The 17662-nt window shown below is 45.7% G+C and overlaps 1 protein-coding gene across 1 annotated transcript in view; it reads right to left on the reverse strand.

Moving 5' to 3' along the window:
• satb1b (SATB homeobox 1b) overlaps window positions 1-17662 on the reverse strand; it is a 64835-nt gene that overhangs the window by 27837 nt on the left and 19336 nt on the right. The window contains exons 6-9 of the mRNA XM_061081567.1: window positions 10112-10223; window positions 8958-9035; window positions 4716-5221; window positions 967-1179 (exon numbers count right to left, since the gene is read on the reverse strand). Of these exons, the coding sequence (XP_060937550.1) occupies window positions 967-1179; window positions 4716-5221; window positions 8958-9035; window positions 10112-10223 (909 nt within the window). The remainder of the gene's footprint in view (window positions 1-966; window positions 1180-4715; window positions 5222-8957; window positions 9036-10111; window positions 10224-17662) is intronic.

The following is a 17662-nucleotide window of genomic DNA, read 5'->3' on the forward strand; positions in this document are numbered from 1 at the left end:
TTGAGGTGAAAATAACCTAAAGCTATGTGGGTTGGCTACATTAAAGATGGACACATAATTAAAGGGCAATTTCTCCCCTTAATGGAGAAACAATATGAGTAACATGAGTTACTCATATTGATTCACTTGCATGTTTTCTAATCCAAATTCAAGTAAAGTGATAGTTTCTATTGAATTATTATAGATTCTACTTTTCTTTTCAGCCGTTTGAATGTCATGAACTATCAGTTTTGTTTCAGTGTTTTACGTTTTAAAGTCTCGTTCCTCTGAAGGGAGAAATTATCTCATTAACCTTCAATGGGAAAAAGCAAACAACACAAATGTTATATATTATGTAATTTAAATGTGAACACTTACTGCTGCTTCTTTTTGATATGTTGCTGCTTCGTTCTGCTATAGGTTATATGTTTTATGTTATGTTATATGTTATATAGTATGTCATTTTTTTAAAATTTTGTAAAAAGCCTGTCTACTGCATAGATGTTGCCTGTCATGTCACAAGAATTTCACTGCTCCGATGACACTGTTATTGGTGCATGTGACAATAAACTTTGATTTGATTTGATTTGTTCTCACAGTACAAGTGGGAAACTCGACTGGGAGCTGGGGTTTTATAAAGAAGTTGTTTATTTAGCAGAACTGTGGCGAAAATGTGTGAAAGTGTGTGGAGCTGATTAATTGACTGACCATGAATTCATTGAACACACAACACGCCGTGTCTACGCTCAGCTGCTGATTCGACAACCGTATCTCGCCGACTGACAAAGGACAACTCGCCAAAGTAGCGTTCCAGAACTGAACGCAGCCGATCAGTGGACACAAGACACCCGACGCTGGACTCAGGAGCAAAGGAAGGAAACTGATGTATGTCTCTACCAATTGATCTCCAAGATAATAAGAAATCTGTAAAACTCCGAAAAACCAAAAGGGAGAAACATGCACGGCGAGGAATGGAACATCTGGTACCTGCACGGGGCGGCTGGGCGGCGTGCTGATGAGCGGAGCGGCGCCCATGGCGGAGGCGGCGGTCAGGCTGCGCTCGCGCTCGTCCTGGTAGATGCGGTCGCGCTCGATCTCCTGCAGCTGCAGGAAGTTCTGCATGGCGCGCAGGTTGACCAGCAGCGACTGCGACGCCGTCTTCGGGTCCTCCTCCTTCCGCAGGATCTCAGAGAGCAAGCCCTGGAAACAGAGGAGAGGAGACCGGAGGGAACCAGTGAGGGGAACAGTTCGGTTTCAAGAGGCTAAAACAAGACGGAGAGGAATCACATCAGTGGCTTCTTAAACAAGACGGCAAAAGAGTCGTGAGTGTAAACGGAGACTCTAACGAATCGTACACCCACTTAAACTGTAAACTAATAAAACCTTTTAGGGACTCGATATGGAGTCCAGTGGTGTTCTTCTCTGTAGATGCAGGTGGAGTCCGGCTAATCCTGTGTATCTACTATTCTTCCAATCGTTAAAATCATTTAATTGATTTCCCCTCTTCGTCCAAATCCTCCAGACTCTACAGAGTTCACACAGCTGATCTGAAAGCATCAGAGGACACACGATACACGACGCTGGAAGAAACTGATGTATGTCCCTGCGTATTAATTAGGGATGGGCATAATTAATCGACGATCGATTAATTGATCATAAAGAATTTCGCCGATGACATTATTTTGTCATTGACGAAATTCTGTTGCGTTCACTGCCAACACTGCGAAGCTATACGTCTCCATGAGCGCATGAGTAGGAGGGCAGAATACCCGAGTTGCCTGAACGCAGCACAGTGACGATGTTAGCAGCTGTAGGAAGCAGCCCGGAGTTTTACTCGACAAGCTCTGCTGGGGGACCGGCGGCTGGCCGCTGGGAGCTAGATGGATTTGACGGTTCTCGACCTCTCTGTCTGATTGTTGTCACGTCATCAATCCCGGAACCCCTCACCTAGACCCGGGTCTGTACGGGTTCCCTTCCCCGTAGACTGAGGGTCCGTGTGCGGACATGAAGCCGAGCTCCGCAGGTAGCGTCCGGAGCTAGCGGAGGCTAGCTCCGAAGCTAGCCCCTTCGGACCCGGACAGGGCCGGGTCTGGTTGAGGGGTTCCGGCAGTGAGGACGTGACAACGGCCGGAGTAGGAGGTCCGCGGAGTCCAGCTAGCTCTCAGCGGCTAGCTGCTCTCTCAGCGGGGCTGAAGAGTACAGCAGCGCTTATTTTCAAGTGTAACATTGAACGGATCCTGTTTAACTGCCACAAGAGTTGTTCATCTTGTAATAAAGACCTCAATGAGGAAACACGCTGTTTTTTTTCTATTTTCACTGCATTTTAACAGCCTATAAATAGTGAATTTTAATATAAAAATATTAATGATTAATCGAAAATTCGTCATTAACTCTCCCGACGATCGATTAAGACAATTTAATCGAATGCCCATCCCTAATATTAATCAATAATAAGATATCTTTCAATCTCTGAAAAACGATATTCAGGTGGTACATCAGGTGGTCCCGTTAGTCCGGTGGTGTTCTTCTCTGGAGATGCAGGTGAAGTCCGGCTTTTCCTACTTTTTAATTGATTTCCCTCCTCGTCCGAATCCTCGAGACTCTACAGATCGTCACGGAAACGGACGAACCTGCACCACAGAAAGGTCGGAGCTCAGGACGTTTGGGTGAAGTCGTGTTTCGGATCTCGGACTCGTCCTTGCCGCCGCACGCCGCTCCGGATCAGAGCCGAGCCGCGACTCGCCTGCAGCGCCGGAGTCTTCCCCGGGCAATCAGCGTGTCCTCTGTTTACTTTTCAATAGCAGCTCAATTCCAATCATTACGAGACGGCGACGCCTCCATTATCTGAGACGTGTGATTGGGCCTCTTCATCGGCGCCTGGCCACACACTGAGAGAACCATCACGCCGCTTCTCTCACCATCAATAGGTGTGATTTGGTCATAAAACAAGGTGATGGAGAAAAACATGCTTTTTATTTCTTTATTTCTAGTTTCTCTTCTTTTTTCTTCAGGTGCTCAGTCTTCTCGGGGGGGGGGGGGGGGGAGAGGGATGGATTTGTGGCGTTTTCTCTTTTTCTAGTTTTGCGGCGCGTGTGGCGTCTGCAGGTTTCTTATCGCTCTTTGCCATCAACCCGTGTTGGTCTATCTCTGTGGTCGATCGCTTTCCGCTCCTTCGCACCACGAGCAGCACCCCCCACCACCCCCCACCCCCCCACCCACACGCCTCCTTTCCTTTTCTTTTATTAACTCGAGCTCGTGGAGAAAACACACGTCTAATAAATGATCCTCCGACGGCACATTGGGCTAATTCCTCATATCAGCCCCAGATAAGAGTGTGTGGGAGCTCGCTGGATACACACACACACACACAGACAAACACACACACACAGACACACACACACACACACACACACACACACACTTCCTTTCAGGGGGGTTCCTGTACATTCTGATTCTAATTGATTCTTATCAGTTTCTGTTTTCTTCTTCTTCTTCTTCTTCCATACACGGCGACTTCAAAGTGAATGGAGTCTTAATGAGGTTTGCTGTCACCTCCCTTCACCCCCCCTCTAACACACGCTGTACATCTTCAGCCATTATCACTGTCCTGTGTGTGTGTGTGTGTGTGTGTGTGTGTGCGTATGAATGATGATTATGAATCAGATATCAGACGTGGAAACAGACGGATTCCGACGCCGGGCTGTTCTTAGTTTAAATGTTTAACGAGCTGTTTGGTTTCAGTCACGGAGAGAAAGAGTTTCATCTCAACGCTGACTCGTTAGAAGACGAAGCTGGACGTACGGTTTAGTTTCCCAGGATGCATCAGGTGACAGGAAGTTCAAGCTCCTCTTTTTTTTTGGTATGTGAAAAATTTTACTACCTTGTGAATGTCTGCGTCAGACCGGGGTATAAAGTTGTAGATTAATAAATTAAATTATGATTAAATTACATTACAGAAAATAAATTCAATCATCAGTCAACCTGAGATTATGTAGCAAATATGTTCTATGATTATACAAGTCCAGTTTAGAAGTATAGAAAATAGCTGTGTTCATCATCGAGGTCCAGGACGAGACTGGTTCCTTTGACCTGAAACTTCTGATCTCATTTCCTTATCTGAAGATTCGGGAATATTCAAAGTTGGAAACTTTCCATGGGAATTAACGGGAATTAACGGGAATATACGGGAATATACGGGAATATACGGGAATTAACGGGAATTAACGGGAAATAAAGGGAATTAACGGGAATTAACGGGAATAAACTGGAATGTTGTGGGTAATTTATACTAACTGTCAGCTTTCACAGTCATTGTCTTTGGGAACTCTGGCTTCTATGTGTGGTCTTATTGGCTCCAGAAGTCCAGTTTCCAATAGAGTCGTCCCAAGAAGCTGCTGAAAATGGCGTTTGAAGCAGATCAGCTTTTTACTTGAGCTCAATCTCAAGCAGACTGAAGTGAGAGTTGTCCATCTTCCTCCTTCCTGCTCCTCTTAAGAACTCCATAAGATTGTGTTGTGTTGTGGTTCAGTGTGTGTGTTGAGGTTTTTACTGAGTGTGTGTGACGAGAAGCAGCCGAGCCGACTCAACCTGGTTGTGTTGTGAACTAAAGCTTCCTTATCAAAGGGAATCAGACACATAATTGACATAAAGACGATAATTTGAAGTGACAATTATTGTGGTTTTTCATTTCTTTTGGTTTTACAGTTGAAGCTTTACTCTTCCCCCCCCCCCCTCACCTGGGTCCTGTTGAACGCCACGCGGGCGAAGACGGCCTGAGAGATGCCGGCTCGCTTCAGCTCGTCCCTCACCCACTGGTAGATCTCCATGGAGACCTCGGTGTTGGAGCCCAGCTGCGGCTCCAGCGGCTTGTTGTGGGAGCTGCGGTTGACGGGGGGGTGGTTGAGGTACTGCTGGGACAGGGACTGCTGGGCCAGCAGCCGGTTCACCGCGTACTGCTGGTTGAGGATCTGCGCCATCACCAGCTGCTGGTTGACCAGCTGGGGGCTGATGGGCGTGGACACCAGGCCCGGGTGGTGCATGCCGGGGATCTGGGGCTGCCGGCCTCCTGCCTGGCCGCCGCCGCCGTGAGAGGGCGGAGCGTGAGGCAGCGGCGGCACCGGAGAGGACGGCGTCTGGTCCGCGGTGCTGCCGGGGATGGGCTGCTGCTGCTGGGAGAAGCTCAGGTGGTTGTGGTTGTGGTTGGAGCTGGGGGGGGACAGGTCAGCCAGGCCGTCCATCTCAGCTGGAAAGACAGACGGTGAAAATATTCATGTCAACTCTCAACATCAGAAAAACAAACAGAGGAGATCAGAGCTCACAGGAAACAGCTGAATGACATGAGCTGGTCAATCTGAAAAATGTGACACTTTAATCGCAACATCATGACCATAACTCAAATAGCCATTATGTGTCTAATCAGAGGAATGAATGAAACAGATCTTCTCTGTATCAGATCAGATTCCAGAGGATCGGCCAACGACCGGTTAAAAAAAGATGTGAACGCAGATAAAAAGAGCTCATTGTGTTTGACCTGTGACGAAGCCATGCCTCGGGAATTAAGTTCAGAACGTCTGGCCTCATCACGAGCAGAGAAAATAAATCTTGGCAAAACAGCGGAATGTGTGTGTGTGTGTGTAAGATCAGGATTAATGTGTATGTGTGTGTGTGAGTGTGTATCCACAAAGGAGCAATGCTGATAAATCAGATTCTCTCTTTACATCCTTAATTCTAAAATAAGGAACACGAGCCCGACAACATGACACTTTTAGGGGAGGGTGGTCTAAATATAAATGTCGGGAGCAGCGAGCAGAGACGGGAGGGTGGGGGGGGAGATCACAGGAAGTGGTGTGTGTGTAACCTGAACACAACGGACTTAAATACAAAATCTGTGTGCATGTCATTTAACGGCGTTTAAGAGATTTTAGCGGCATCTCTGGCTTTGGGAATCTTTAAGACCATAATGGCTGCTGGGGAATATTTTAACACCGGGTCTAAATGATGTGCTCGGAGAAAACGAAAACAATGATTTAAGATTCAAAGTGCTACCCACGGCCGAGGGAAAGGAGCAGCTGAATGGTTTTGAGGTTTTTCTTGAAGGAATCCACATATGCCGAGAGTTTTTTATTTTTAAGCAGCGACGGAGGATTCACACGGACGACAACGCTAACACCTCAGGAGTGTGCCGCGGCCTCCAGGTTCCACCGAGGAGCAGCCGGGAGATTGTGAAAAGCGTAAATGGCTGTTACGAGGGTTTGTGGGGGTGTTGGGGGTGTGTGTGTGGGGGGGGGTGCTCTTCAATAAGCTGAATTTTTTAGCAGATGAAAGATTAAGTGCATGGATGTTTTCCAAAAAAAAATACCCACAATAATCGTGTGTTTTTTGGAAGCTTCCTTGTTTCTGAACTGTCAATAAAGCACAAAACGCCGCGGCCAAGACGGGTCTATTGAGCGTTGAAAAACAAATGATGCAGGGGTGGTTGGGGGGGGGGGGTGGAGGGATGGTGGGAAAGAAACAAAACAAAAAAAAAAATCTTGGTAATAATCACATCTCTTCCCATAATCCCTGGCATTCCCTGGCTCTGATGGTATGGCGCGCCTATTCACTCGTATGTGAATGTGTGCATTTCTTATGTGTGTGTCAGTGTGTGTGTCAATGTGTGTGTGTGTGCATATCCTTGCTCGCACAGACTGCTGGGGGGCATGCTCACGACACACACAAACACACACACACAGGCACACGGAGGCATTTCCATGCAAATTGAAAAGAGAAGGGGTGACAGAGGAGCATGGCAGGCCCTGGGAGAGAGAGGAGCCGGAGTCCTCGTGTGGAATCCTGCCACAAAAGAGCCCCGGATTAAACACACAATGGGAATGGGATGTGGGCTGAGGGAGGGAGGGAGGGAGGGAGGGAGGGAGGGAGGGAGGGAGTGTATGTGACAGTGAGTGAGAGAGAGAGAGGGAGAGAGACACACACAAAGTGACCTAACTCCCTCTCTCCCGTGTTGGCGTCAAAAGAAACGACGACACATCTGTGACCAGGTACTTGTTCCTCTCGACTTCAGACACACAACTGCACAAAAACGCAGAGTGGCGAAGTAAATGCCGAGTCACAGGGACGACCTCGGCACCCCCCCGCCCGCCCGGCCGGCCTTCATACTTGGCATTTCTGCAGCAACTCGCTCCTCCTGCCGTTCGACAGCAGCTCGTCATGAATATTGAGGTTTGGAGTTGCTGCCACGGGTTGTGTGTCGGGCACCTGACGCTCCGGTGCCAAGGTTTTTGTGTGTCTGAGGTTTGGCTCACATGACACCAGAGCGCCTGGAGTTGTTATCACTGCCTCTGTGTGTGTGTGTGTGTGTGCGTACGCAGAGTGTTTCCTTCTTATCAGGCGCTGACGTCCTCAGACACAACGATACAGAAACACATCACAATCAACAGTGGAGCAGTTTCAAGCTTTTGTGTTTTTAGTCACGGGAGGAAAACAGATTCAGGGTTACTCCAGTTGAGAAGCCTTGTTTTGTCCACCTGGTCTTTTGCTGATTTCACACAGTGGCTGTGTTCACGTTGCCATTCAGTGACCAATAAATGATCTTATACTAGAGCCCAAGGGGATGTTGGTCCTTAAAACCAGGTGGAGACAGAGGCATCGGTATATTGAGGCACCGAAAAACAATTGATCAAGAAAAGTCAGTTGTAGAAATTCAATTCCCTGTTTTTCTAAGAGTGAATTATCAAGATACAGGGTTCATACACATTTTTAACCAATGGATTTCCATGACTTTTCCATGACTTTTCAATAACTTTAAACCAAATTTCCATGACAGAACATTTTGTGAAATCTCGGTGTATCCGAGAAAAAGTGACAAAATGTAGTATTCAAACTAACAATGAGAATTCCAAGGCATACAGTATACCTTAAATGACACAAACCCAAGTAAGCCTGCCTATATTTTGAGTGTATTTCTTTAAAAGCAGATGAATTATTTAAAACTCAGCGTAAATGAACTAGGGATGGGCATTCGATTAAATTGTCTTAATTGTCTCGATCGTCTATTAATTATGCCCATCCCTAAAATGAACGACAAGAAAATATGAATATATCAAATTGCCATGACTTTTCCAAAACTTTTGGGAGATTATTTTTTTCCATGACTTTTCCAGGCCTGGAAAAACACATTTTAAAATTCCATGACTTTTCCAGGTTTTCCATGACCGTACGAACCCTGAAGATAGTAATAATAGATGCGTACATATCCGAATGAACAATGCACGTTTACCCAAAAACACTTTCTTACAATCTTGCACATCGGCCTTTATATATCGTTGTTGTCTTTTAAAGTGGAATGGGAGATCGCACTCAGATTTGTTTATTGAATGTCAAAAACGCAAGTAATCAACTAAGAAGCTAAGCTAAGCTAACAACTTTAACCACGTCCCGATGCTAAACCAGCCGAGGTCGATTCAGACACGTCCCAAATGTGCTTGTGTTTAAACGGAGTCTTTCATGTGAAGGGTGTGACCAGGACGGATGATTCTAAAGCTTCATTCTAAGTTAAATTATAGATTGAGAAAATGTTTAATTCTAGACTACAAGCAAACAGCTATTTTTATTTAAACGTCGCTTTAAAGCAGCATCTGAGTTTCAGGATTAAAAATAAGATGATAGTTGAGATCTGGATATTTAATACTGAGCAAACAGGGATCGAGAAATGTAGCTTCTCACAAAGGGTGAGAAAAAAACCTGATACATATAAAAAATAAAGCACTAAATATCACAGAAAAATATGTGTTTGAATAAAGGAATGAAGTTTTTAACATCTCGGCTTGAGTGGTTCTGCTTGAGGTTGCAAAAAGCCTCCAGGAAATTCATCTGTGCCATTGCACTGTCCTCCAAAGTGAAAAAAAAAACAAAAAAACAAGAGTGTTTTGTGTGTGTTTGTGTGTGTTTGTGTGTGTTTGTGTGGCCGTGTTGTGACATACCTAATGCATTGGCACGCGGGCTCTCACGGAGGACACACGTACCCAGGTAGCCCTCAAGCTGGGAGGGTTGGCGCATGCCTGCACAGTCGGATGGCAGGTCACGCACATGCACACACACACACACACAGACACACAAACACAAACACAGCAGAGAGAGTAGACGTGTGAGGAAAGGAAACACCAGGTTCAGGTTTTCTGCTTCTATCAGCTCTCAGCCACTCGGAGCAGCAGCGCCACCGAGGCCGAGGCCGGCAGCTGCAGCTCAGCAATCCCACTTTTCAAGGAACATAAAACCAGATTTAAAGAAAAAATAAAAAGCTATTGTGACAGAAAAAGTGTGGGAGTATGCAAGAGAATACACAAGTACAGCAGGTCTGAAGTAAATCATGTTCCCAGCGTTCAACAGAGGAAGAAAAAACAAAAAACATCAGATAAGATACGATCACAACGCGCTATTTGCATGGACGTGTGAGAACATTCTTGATATAACATCTCATGTGTCATCGCTGCACACTGGAAAGTAAAAAAAATAACTAAACAAAGATTGTGGAACAGATTGTTTCGAGCTAATATCTGAAGATTAAAGTGTATTACGATCTCTGCAACATGGGGGTGATCTGCTTAATCAGAAAACCTTATATATGGGACTCCTATCTGCAGCAGGGGTGATACTCGCATCATATAACCTCATTTCCTTGCAGGTCAAAGTGGAATTTGTTTTAGATTCTATAAAGCATGCTTTGTTAGAGGCTTGATAAGAAAATATAATTGAATTTCGGATGAGGCGTTGGCCGGTTGAAGCCATCGCTGCTTTTTTTGTTCACGGAAAAACAAGAGTAACAATCCGACACACACCACAAACAAAACAAAATCAGGCCTCAGCTTGATTCCAGCTTCAGTGCCGCTTCGAACAATAAGGGAAAAATTAAAGATAACACCGTGTTCAACTGAGCAATCCTGAATTATTAGATAACAAGATAAAAATGTATTTCTGCCTCGTGCAGCAGCAGGAAGACAAAGAGGCGGTTGGTTAGAGAACATATTGTAATGGTGACTGGTGTGTGTGTGTGTGTGTGTGTGTGTGAGTGTGTGTGTGTGTGTGCAAAGAGACAAAAGTGTGCGCGCCATACTTTGCGCCCCTCCGTTTTGCTTACCCATCATATCTTTTGTCTTCTTGAAATGTTTATACCAGCGCCCAAATTCCTGACACTTCGCCGCCGACACATTTGCATAGTAAGTGCTGTTCACAATGGAGGAAATCATACTCTGAAAGAGAGAGATTGATTGAGAGAGAGGGAGAGAGAATGAGAGAGGGACTTTGGATTCTCATTGTGGAAAAATATACAGACATAATATTAAAGCTTGTGAAACATGCAGTAACACTGTAGCTTGTCAAAACAAATAAAAGATCGGGGGACGTGGTAGCACCCGGCAGGAGAGAGAGAGAGAGAGAGAGAGAGAGAGAGAGAGAGAGAGAGAGAGAGAGAGAGAGAGAGAGAGAGAGAGAGAGAGAGAGAGAGAGAGAGAGAGAGAGAGAGAGAGGGAACACAGAAACTGAAAAGCATCAGACATGCAGAAAATTCCCATATCGTCGTCTAAAGGTAAAAACAAATTAAATCAAACAAGGCTTTATCTGTTCGGTTTTATCAAATGCCGGTGAGTTTGTTTGAAGGTTGTTGTTTTTTTGTGTGTTTTTGTTTCAGAGTGGTTGAATTATGAGGTCAACGTGTGTGTGTGTGTGTGTGTGTGTGTGTGTGTGTGTGTGTGTGTGTGTGTGTGTGTGTGTGTGTGTGTGTGTGTGACATCGAGAGCAGACGGCAGCAGAGATATTTACCTTCCAAAACAGAAAAAGAGGAAGATAACAGCTTATTGAATATCAGCATCCTGGGAGTCGGGTGATGTAAACAGATAAACCTCCTTTTGTATTTTCAGTTGTGTATTCATAACAATCTGTTTAAAAGACGACAACTTCCAGCAGCTTGAGGGCCGCTCTGAGCATGTCGCCCTCCGCCAGGCGCCTGCTCCCATCCCTCCCTTTTCACCCGACTCTTTGCCCTCTCTACCTTCACTTCAACCATCCCTCCTTTCACCTGAGAGAAACACGGCTTTTGTGTTTTCCTTTCCCCCCCGCCTCCTTCCAGTTTCATTAAAATGAATGTTTTAACACCTTGGCGGCCTCCGGGGCGAATAGTGAGGTTGGTGCAGGAGAAATTGTTTTTGATTGTTATAAATATTCAAAAGAACCATACCATCTGTTTTCAAATTACAGGTATGCCATCTTTATCATTTCTCTGTAATATATGCACTGAGGAGGACGGAGGGGAAGCTTCTGGCAGAGCAGCACGGTGGTGGGGGGGGCACAAGGAACAGGTTGAACTGGATGAGACTGGTTCTCTGGCTCCAGCGTTTCAAGCAACAAAACACAGGGCGGCAGGAAGTCTGGTCTTATTGAACTTTGAACTTCTGACCTCAAAACCTTACGTGATGGCAACACGCTGAACCACAACTAGGGTCAAAGGGGCGGAAAGTTTCTGGTAAAATTTCCGGAAACTTTCCACGGGAATATTAAGCTTTGGGAATTTTGAAAAAAAAAACTATGCAAATTAAACGCTGAGCAATAAAAACATCATTCAAAACTCTATTTTAAAGATGTATGGAACGTTGAGTTTCAACCCTCCACTGGTCATTCTTCCATCACATGCACAGATAACTCCCAGCATGCTTCACTCTACAGCAGGGCTACTGAGGCCTGCTGTAGAGTGAAGGACTAGTCAGGTAAGTTTCAATGATATTACTGGGAAAATATATTAGCATGCTGATTGAGGATTGTTCATCTGTTCATCTAGACTATTTCCATTCATTTATCCATCAATTGTAAAATATGTTTACAGACGATTCCAATTGTTTGGCTAACTATTTATATCTCTGGCATTGCATTAGTGTTTTTTTACAAACTTTTTTCTCATCTTATTCTACAGAACAATGCCACGTGCACTCTCTCATGTGTGGAGACATTTCACCCCATCCAATGTAGAAGGAAAGGCTGTGTACATTTGCAAATACTGTGCAAAGACCTATGTTAAGAATGACACAACGATGCAGAAGCATATAGTCAAGTGCCCAAAGTTTCCTCAGGGCTCAAATCAGCCTATGACAAAACAAAATGTTTATATTTATGTCTGTATATGACAAGGTAAATACAGTTAGTATAAATTACCCACAACATTTCGAGTTTATTCCCGTTAATTCCTGTATATTCCCGTTAATTCCCGTTAATTCCCATGGAAAGTTTCCAACTTTGAATATTCCCTGAATTTTGCAACCCTAACCACAACACAATCTTATGGAGTTCTTAAGAGGAGCTGGACGGAGGAAGATGGACAATTCTCACTTCAGTCTGCTTGAGATTGAACTCAAGCAAAAGCTGACCAGCTTCTTCTGACGTCTCCATTGGAATCTGGACTTCTGGAGCCAATAACACCACACATAGAAACCAGAGTTCCCAAAGACAATGACTGTGCAATCTGACAACTCTTAGTGCGAACATATTAAAATGCAAATAAGCGAAAAAACCAAAACTACAATGAGGAAGTATTCACTTATCTGTCGTCTGGTACTTAAACCTCGACTCCTCCCCTGACTCCGGTGGCACCGGGTTGAGTCGGCTCGGCTGCTTCTCGTCTCACCCACTCAGCCGCTTCTTGCGTTTTCTATTTTTTTTTGTTGTGAAGTCAAATATAGGACAGCGAGGCGCGAGAGGAGTCACGCTGGTGCCTGAGTGTGAATCTGTTCGACTAGGCTGCTGTCGTGATGAAGAGCTCTGAACCTGCACTGTAGAGCAGAGCAGGCTGTTATAGGAACATTAAAAAGGGCCTGAGTGCAATGAAGAGCCTGGTGGAGGTCACGTCCGGGGTTAAGATGAAAGAGTTGCTCCTCTAATGGGGTTACACCCATAGACATATATAAAGACTAGATGTCTCGTCTGCGTTGCCGGCCAACGGAGCCGGACGTCACCACATGGCGGCCATCTTGCTACGGGGCAGCTCGCTGACCCATAACATTGTGTTGGTAGTGGTAAATAACCATAACCTACTCAATTTTCAACCGATTTTGAAACGGTCTGGTTTGTTATAAACGTCAGAGATGTAGTTATGACACTGCATAAATTATGATTTTTTTTTAGAAAATAACATAATTATTCATAAGTATGCAGTTTCATATCTACATCTCTGACGTTTATAACAAACCAGACCGTTTCAAAATCGGTTGAAAATTCAGTAAGTTATGTTTATTTACCAACACAATGTTATGGGTGAGCGAGCTGCCCCCTAGCAAGATGGCCGCCATGTGGTTACGTCCGGCTCCGTCGAACGAGTCATCTAGTCTTTATATATATCTATGGTTACACCGTTATGCTCGAGGCTGCTGCTGCTTCTCCTGGACTCGTGCAAACATCAGGAAACAGAAAGTGCAACAGTTTTAAACCCGAGAACTCCTCTTCATCCATCAGGACACGAGGTTCAGGTTTTTGATTTACTGCCTTTGGAACCAAAACGTGAATATTTGGGATGGTGATTTGGTAAAAGCAGCAAACCACACATTCCTGTTTCACCAGGTTGTGAGAGTCGACTCCCAAAGTCAAAGATCCACGAGGAAGTGAGAGGAATCTGAAGTGAGAGGAGTTCTCCTGTAAGTGGAGGAGATAATGAACTCCTCTCCTCCTGCCTGACATGTTTTATTTACAGTATATCTGGGCTAAAGCAGCTCCAGGCAACAAACAAGAGGCCTGCAGAAGATGCTGTGCCTCTCTCTCTCTCTCCATTTCTCTCTCTCCCTTCCCATCTCTTTCTCTATCTCCCTCGCTCCCTCTTTCTCCGCCATCTTTGACACAGATGTTCTAATAAACGCTCCTCATTAATCAGCCCTCTCCCTCAATACATCACTCTACCTCTCACAGGGGGCCCCGGCGTGTATGTGTGAACGAAACAATACACACACAAACACACACACACACAGACACACACACACACAGACACACACACACACACTCCTGTTCTCTCTCCCCTGTGCTTCGCCACACACACATTCATCCGCACTAAGTGAAATCAAGCAAATAACCAGAGTCTCTGCTGCCACTGCGGTGCCAGCAGGAGGATGGTGCTAGGGCTTGTCAACAGGTAGCATGGCTCTGTGTGTTCATGTGTGTGTGCGTGTAGTTGTGTAGGTGTGTGTGTGTGTGTTTGTGTGAGAGTGTGTGTGTGTGTGTGGACCCTTTAAGTGATAGCCATCTGCAGCACAGAGAGCTTATCAGCAAGACCAGGAAGTGGCACTGGGCTACTATCGGTCCCCAACATCTCCTCTACACCCCATCATGGGAGACAGGAAGAGAGAGAGAAAGGAGAGTGGGTGAGTGTGTGTGTGTGTGTGTGTGTGTCTGTGTGTGTGTGTCAGAGAGAAGTGGTGCAGCAGGCAGGTACTGTGTGGGCACCCAGCTGCCAGCGTTATAAAGTGGTGCATACACCGGCAAATGCAAACACACACCGAGCACAACCCCTGCAGAGAAACACACTCGGTGCAGTTACACGAATGCACACGTGTCAATAAACACAAAAACACACACAAACGCACACACACAGACACAAAAACACACATTCCAACTTAGCCTGATGTCTTGAATCAGCTGGGGAAAACGCACATCCCATTTGCAACACTGTGCCTCGTCTCCCGCCAACATCTAACACAGCTCAATTATGGCGCATATCCACCTCAAGTGGGGTGACCCCCCCCTTCAATGTAACACACACACACACACACATGCACACAGACACACACACACACACTGGCAGCCAGGTTGTGCCTGTGGCAGCTGAGGTGGTGAAGGCCTGTAAAGATGGCGTTTTGACGACTATCTGCTGCTACGCAACGCAGCAGCTGGTGCATCAGGGGCCGCCCAGTGAGAGGGGGGGGTGGGGTGGGTGGGGGGGGGGGCAAGACGAGGTGGTGGTGATGGTGGTGGCAATGGGAAGAGAGAGAGAGTGGGGGGGGGGGGTGAGGTGGAGGGAATCTCGTTTGTTGCCATAGTTTCTGAGGAGACGGGCAAGGGGGTTGTGAAGCTCGGTGGTGAGGAAGGAAACGACGGCGCCTGATCGGCAGCTGGAGGCGGAACCAGAAGTAGGGTTGTAAAGGGGCGGAAACTTTCCATGGGAAGTTTAGCTTGGGAATTTTGGGAATTTTGAAAAAAAAAAAAAAAAATACGCAAATTAAACGCTGAGCAATAAAAACATCATTCAAAACTCTATTTTAAAGATGTATGGAACGTTGAGTTTCAACCCTCCACTGGTCATTCTTCCATCACATGCACAGATAACTCCCAGCATGCTTCACTCTACAGCAGGGCTGTTGAGGCCTGCTGTAGAGTGAAGGACTAGTCAGGTAAGTTTCCATGATATTACTGGGAAAATATATCAGCATGCTGATTGAGGATTGTTCATCTGTTCATCTAGCCTATTTCCATTCATTTATCCATCAATTGTAAAATATGTTCACAGACGATTCCAATTGTTTGGCTAACTATTTATATCTCTGGCATTGCATTAGTGTTTTTTTACAAACTTTTTTCTCATCTTATTCTACAGAACAATGCCACGTGCACTCTCTCATGTGTGGAGACATTTCACCTCATCCAATGTAGAAGGAAAGGCTGTGTACATTTGCAAATACTGTGCAAAGACCTATGTTAAGAATGACACAACGATGCAGAAGCATATAGTCAAGTGCCCAAAGTTTCCTCAGGGCTCAAATCAGCCTATGACACAACAAAATGTTTATATTTATGTCTGTATATGACAAGGTAAATACAGTTAGTATAAATTACCCACAACATTTCCAGTTTATTCCCCTTAATTCCCGTTAAGTCCCGTTAATTCCCATGGAAAGTTTCCAACTTTGAATATTCCCGGAATTTTGCAACCCTAATCAGAATCACGGGAATTTTGATTTTTTGGTGTTTTTTTTATCTCCGAGCTGTAAACTGAGAATCACATTGAGCATCAGTAAATATATATTTCCACCTCGTGTGATTCACAGGTCAAACACACGAGTCACGACTCCCGGCGACAAGAGAATGAAACTAAATGTTTGACAAGGCGCCGGACAAAAGCGGCGTTTCACAGAATAACCCCCCCCACACGCCCCTCTCTGCTCGGCCGCCCCTCCCCTCTCTCTCTCTCTCTCTGTTCAGAGGTGGGCTAATTCTCTTTCACTCACTCACTGTAATTCTCTCTCATCTGTTAACCTCTCTTTCGGGCTCGGGATTACGCTGCAGAATATCAAGGAAACACTAATCCTAGAAAGGTGCCAATCCTCTGTTACACCCCCCCCCCACACACACACACCCCTAACACCCCCTTTCCCCCCCCTCCCTCCCACTCATTTCACTTCTTTGGTCTCTCGGAAGAAACTCAGAAAACAACGTAGAGGAACCTCACAGAGACGACCAGCCGCAGGAAGCACTCGGGTTCGGGAGGAGCACGCCGGGTGCAGCGGACCACACCACGCCCCCCCGCCGAGTAACAGATGTCAAACACCATCATGGCGGCCATGTTTGAACACGCCACACACACATACGAGTCGATCGTCCGGCTGTGAGGTAGCAACAGAGCAACGCTGCCAATTCCTCTTAAATCACATTACGAATCTGAGAAACTGGATTATTGCTTTGACGTTTGCTGATGTTAAAACAGATAATACAATTTAAAAAAAAGGGGGAAAAATATCCCAATGATGAAATTAATTTTGACTGAAGCTTCAGTTTCATGCACGGCGGTAAATTTAAATTTGAGTTGTGGACCAAAAACTGTCAGAAAGAGATTCGGTTCAGGATATTTCCAGGACCAGGTTTCGTCCTCGCTGGAGAGCGGAAACAATCTTCGGTTTAATTTGAGACTGGTGTGTATGTGAAAATAGCAAATGTGTGTCTGAGGAGGAGTGTGCGTGTCTGTGTGTGTGTCTGTGTGTGTGTCTGTGTGTGATCCTCAGAGCTCGCGTGTGCTCTCTTCTGAGCCGTCTTCACATATGGACCGTAAACAGGGTGATTACCAGACCGGGCTGGGCTCCGCCTGAACGCCACCCAGGGACTCTTTACATCATCAGCGCACTGCTCATGCCCGGCTAAACACACAAACACACACACACACACACACAGCAGCCGCTCACACACACACACACGTACGCACGCTGCAAACGAGGGTCTCCAGGTGACCATACGGTGGCCTGGGAGGAGAGCTGGCTTCTTACTGGCTCCTACGCACAGACTCCCATCTAAATACACACACACACACACATCGGTAACACTCTCAGATATACAGTTTGTCCTGTAAGTTGATATACGTTTCACAAACACAGTCAAAGCAAACACACACACACACAGACACACACACATTATTGGCCCCTGTGAGAGATATACTGCCGTTTCATTCCATTCACTCCTGAGCTGCCTCTGTGATATACTGACTACACCGCCTGTTAATACAATATCTCAGCTAGTGCTTTCTATCCAACCTTCCCAGCCGACACACACACACACACACACACACAAAATAACAGAATATAACACCTAACATGTGAACGCTCATATCTGCCGTGGTCTGATGCAATGAGATGTTGGGAAAAAAAACAAGGAACAAAAACAATCCAGATCATTCTGG

This window comes from Limanda limanda, chromosome 11 (assembly GCF_963576545.1).
Source record: "Limanda limanda chromosome 11, fLimLim1.1, whole genome shotgun sequence".
In the NCBI taxonomy this organism is placed as follows: domain Eukaryota; kingdom Metazoa; phylum Chordata; class Actinopteri; order Pleuronectiformes; family Pleuronectidae; genus Limanda; species Limanda limanda.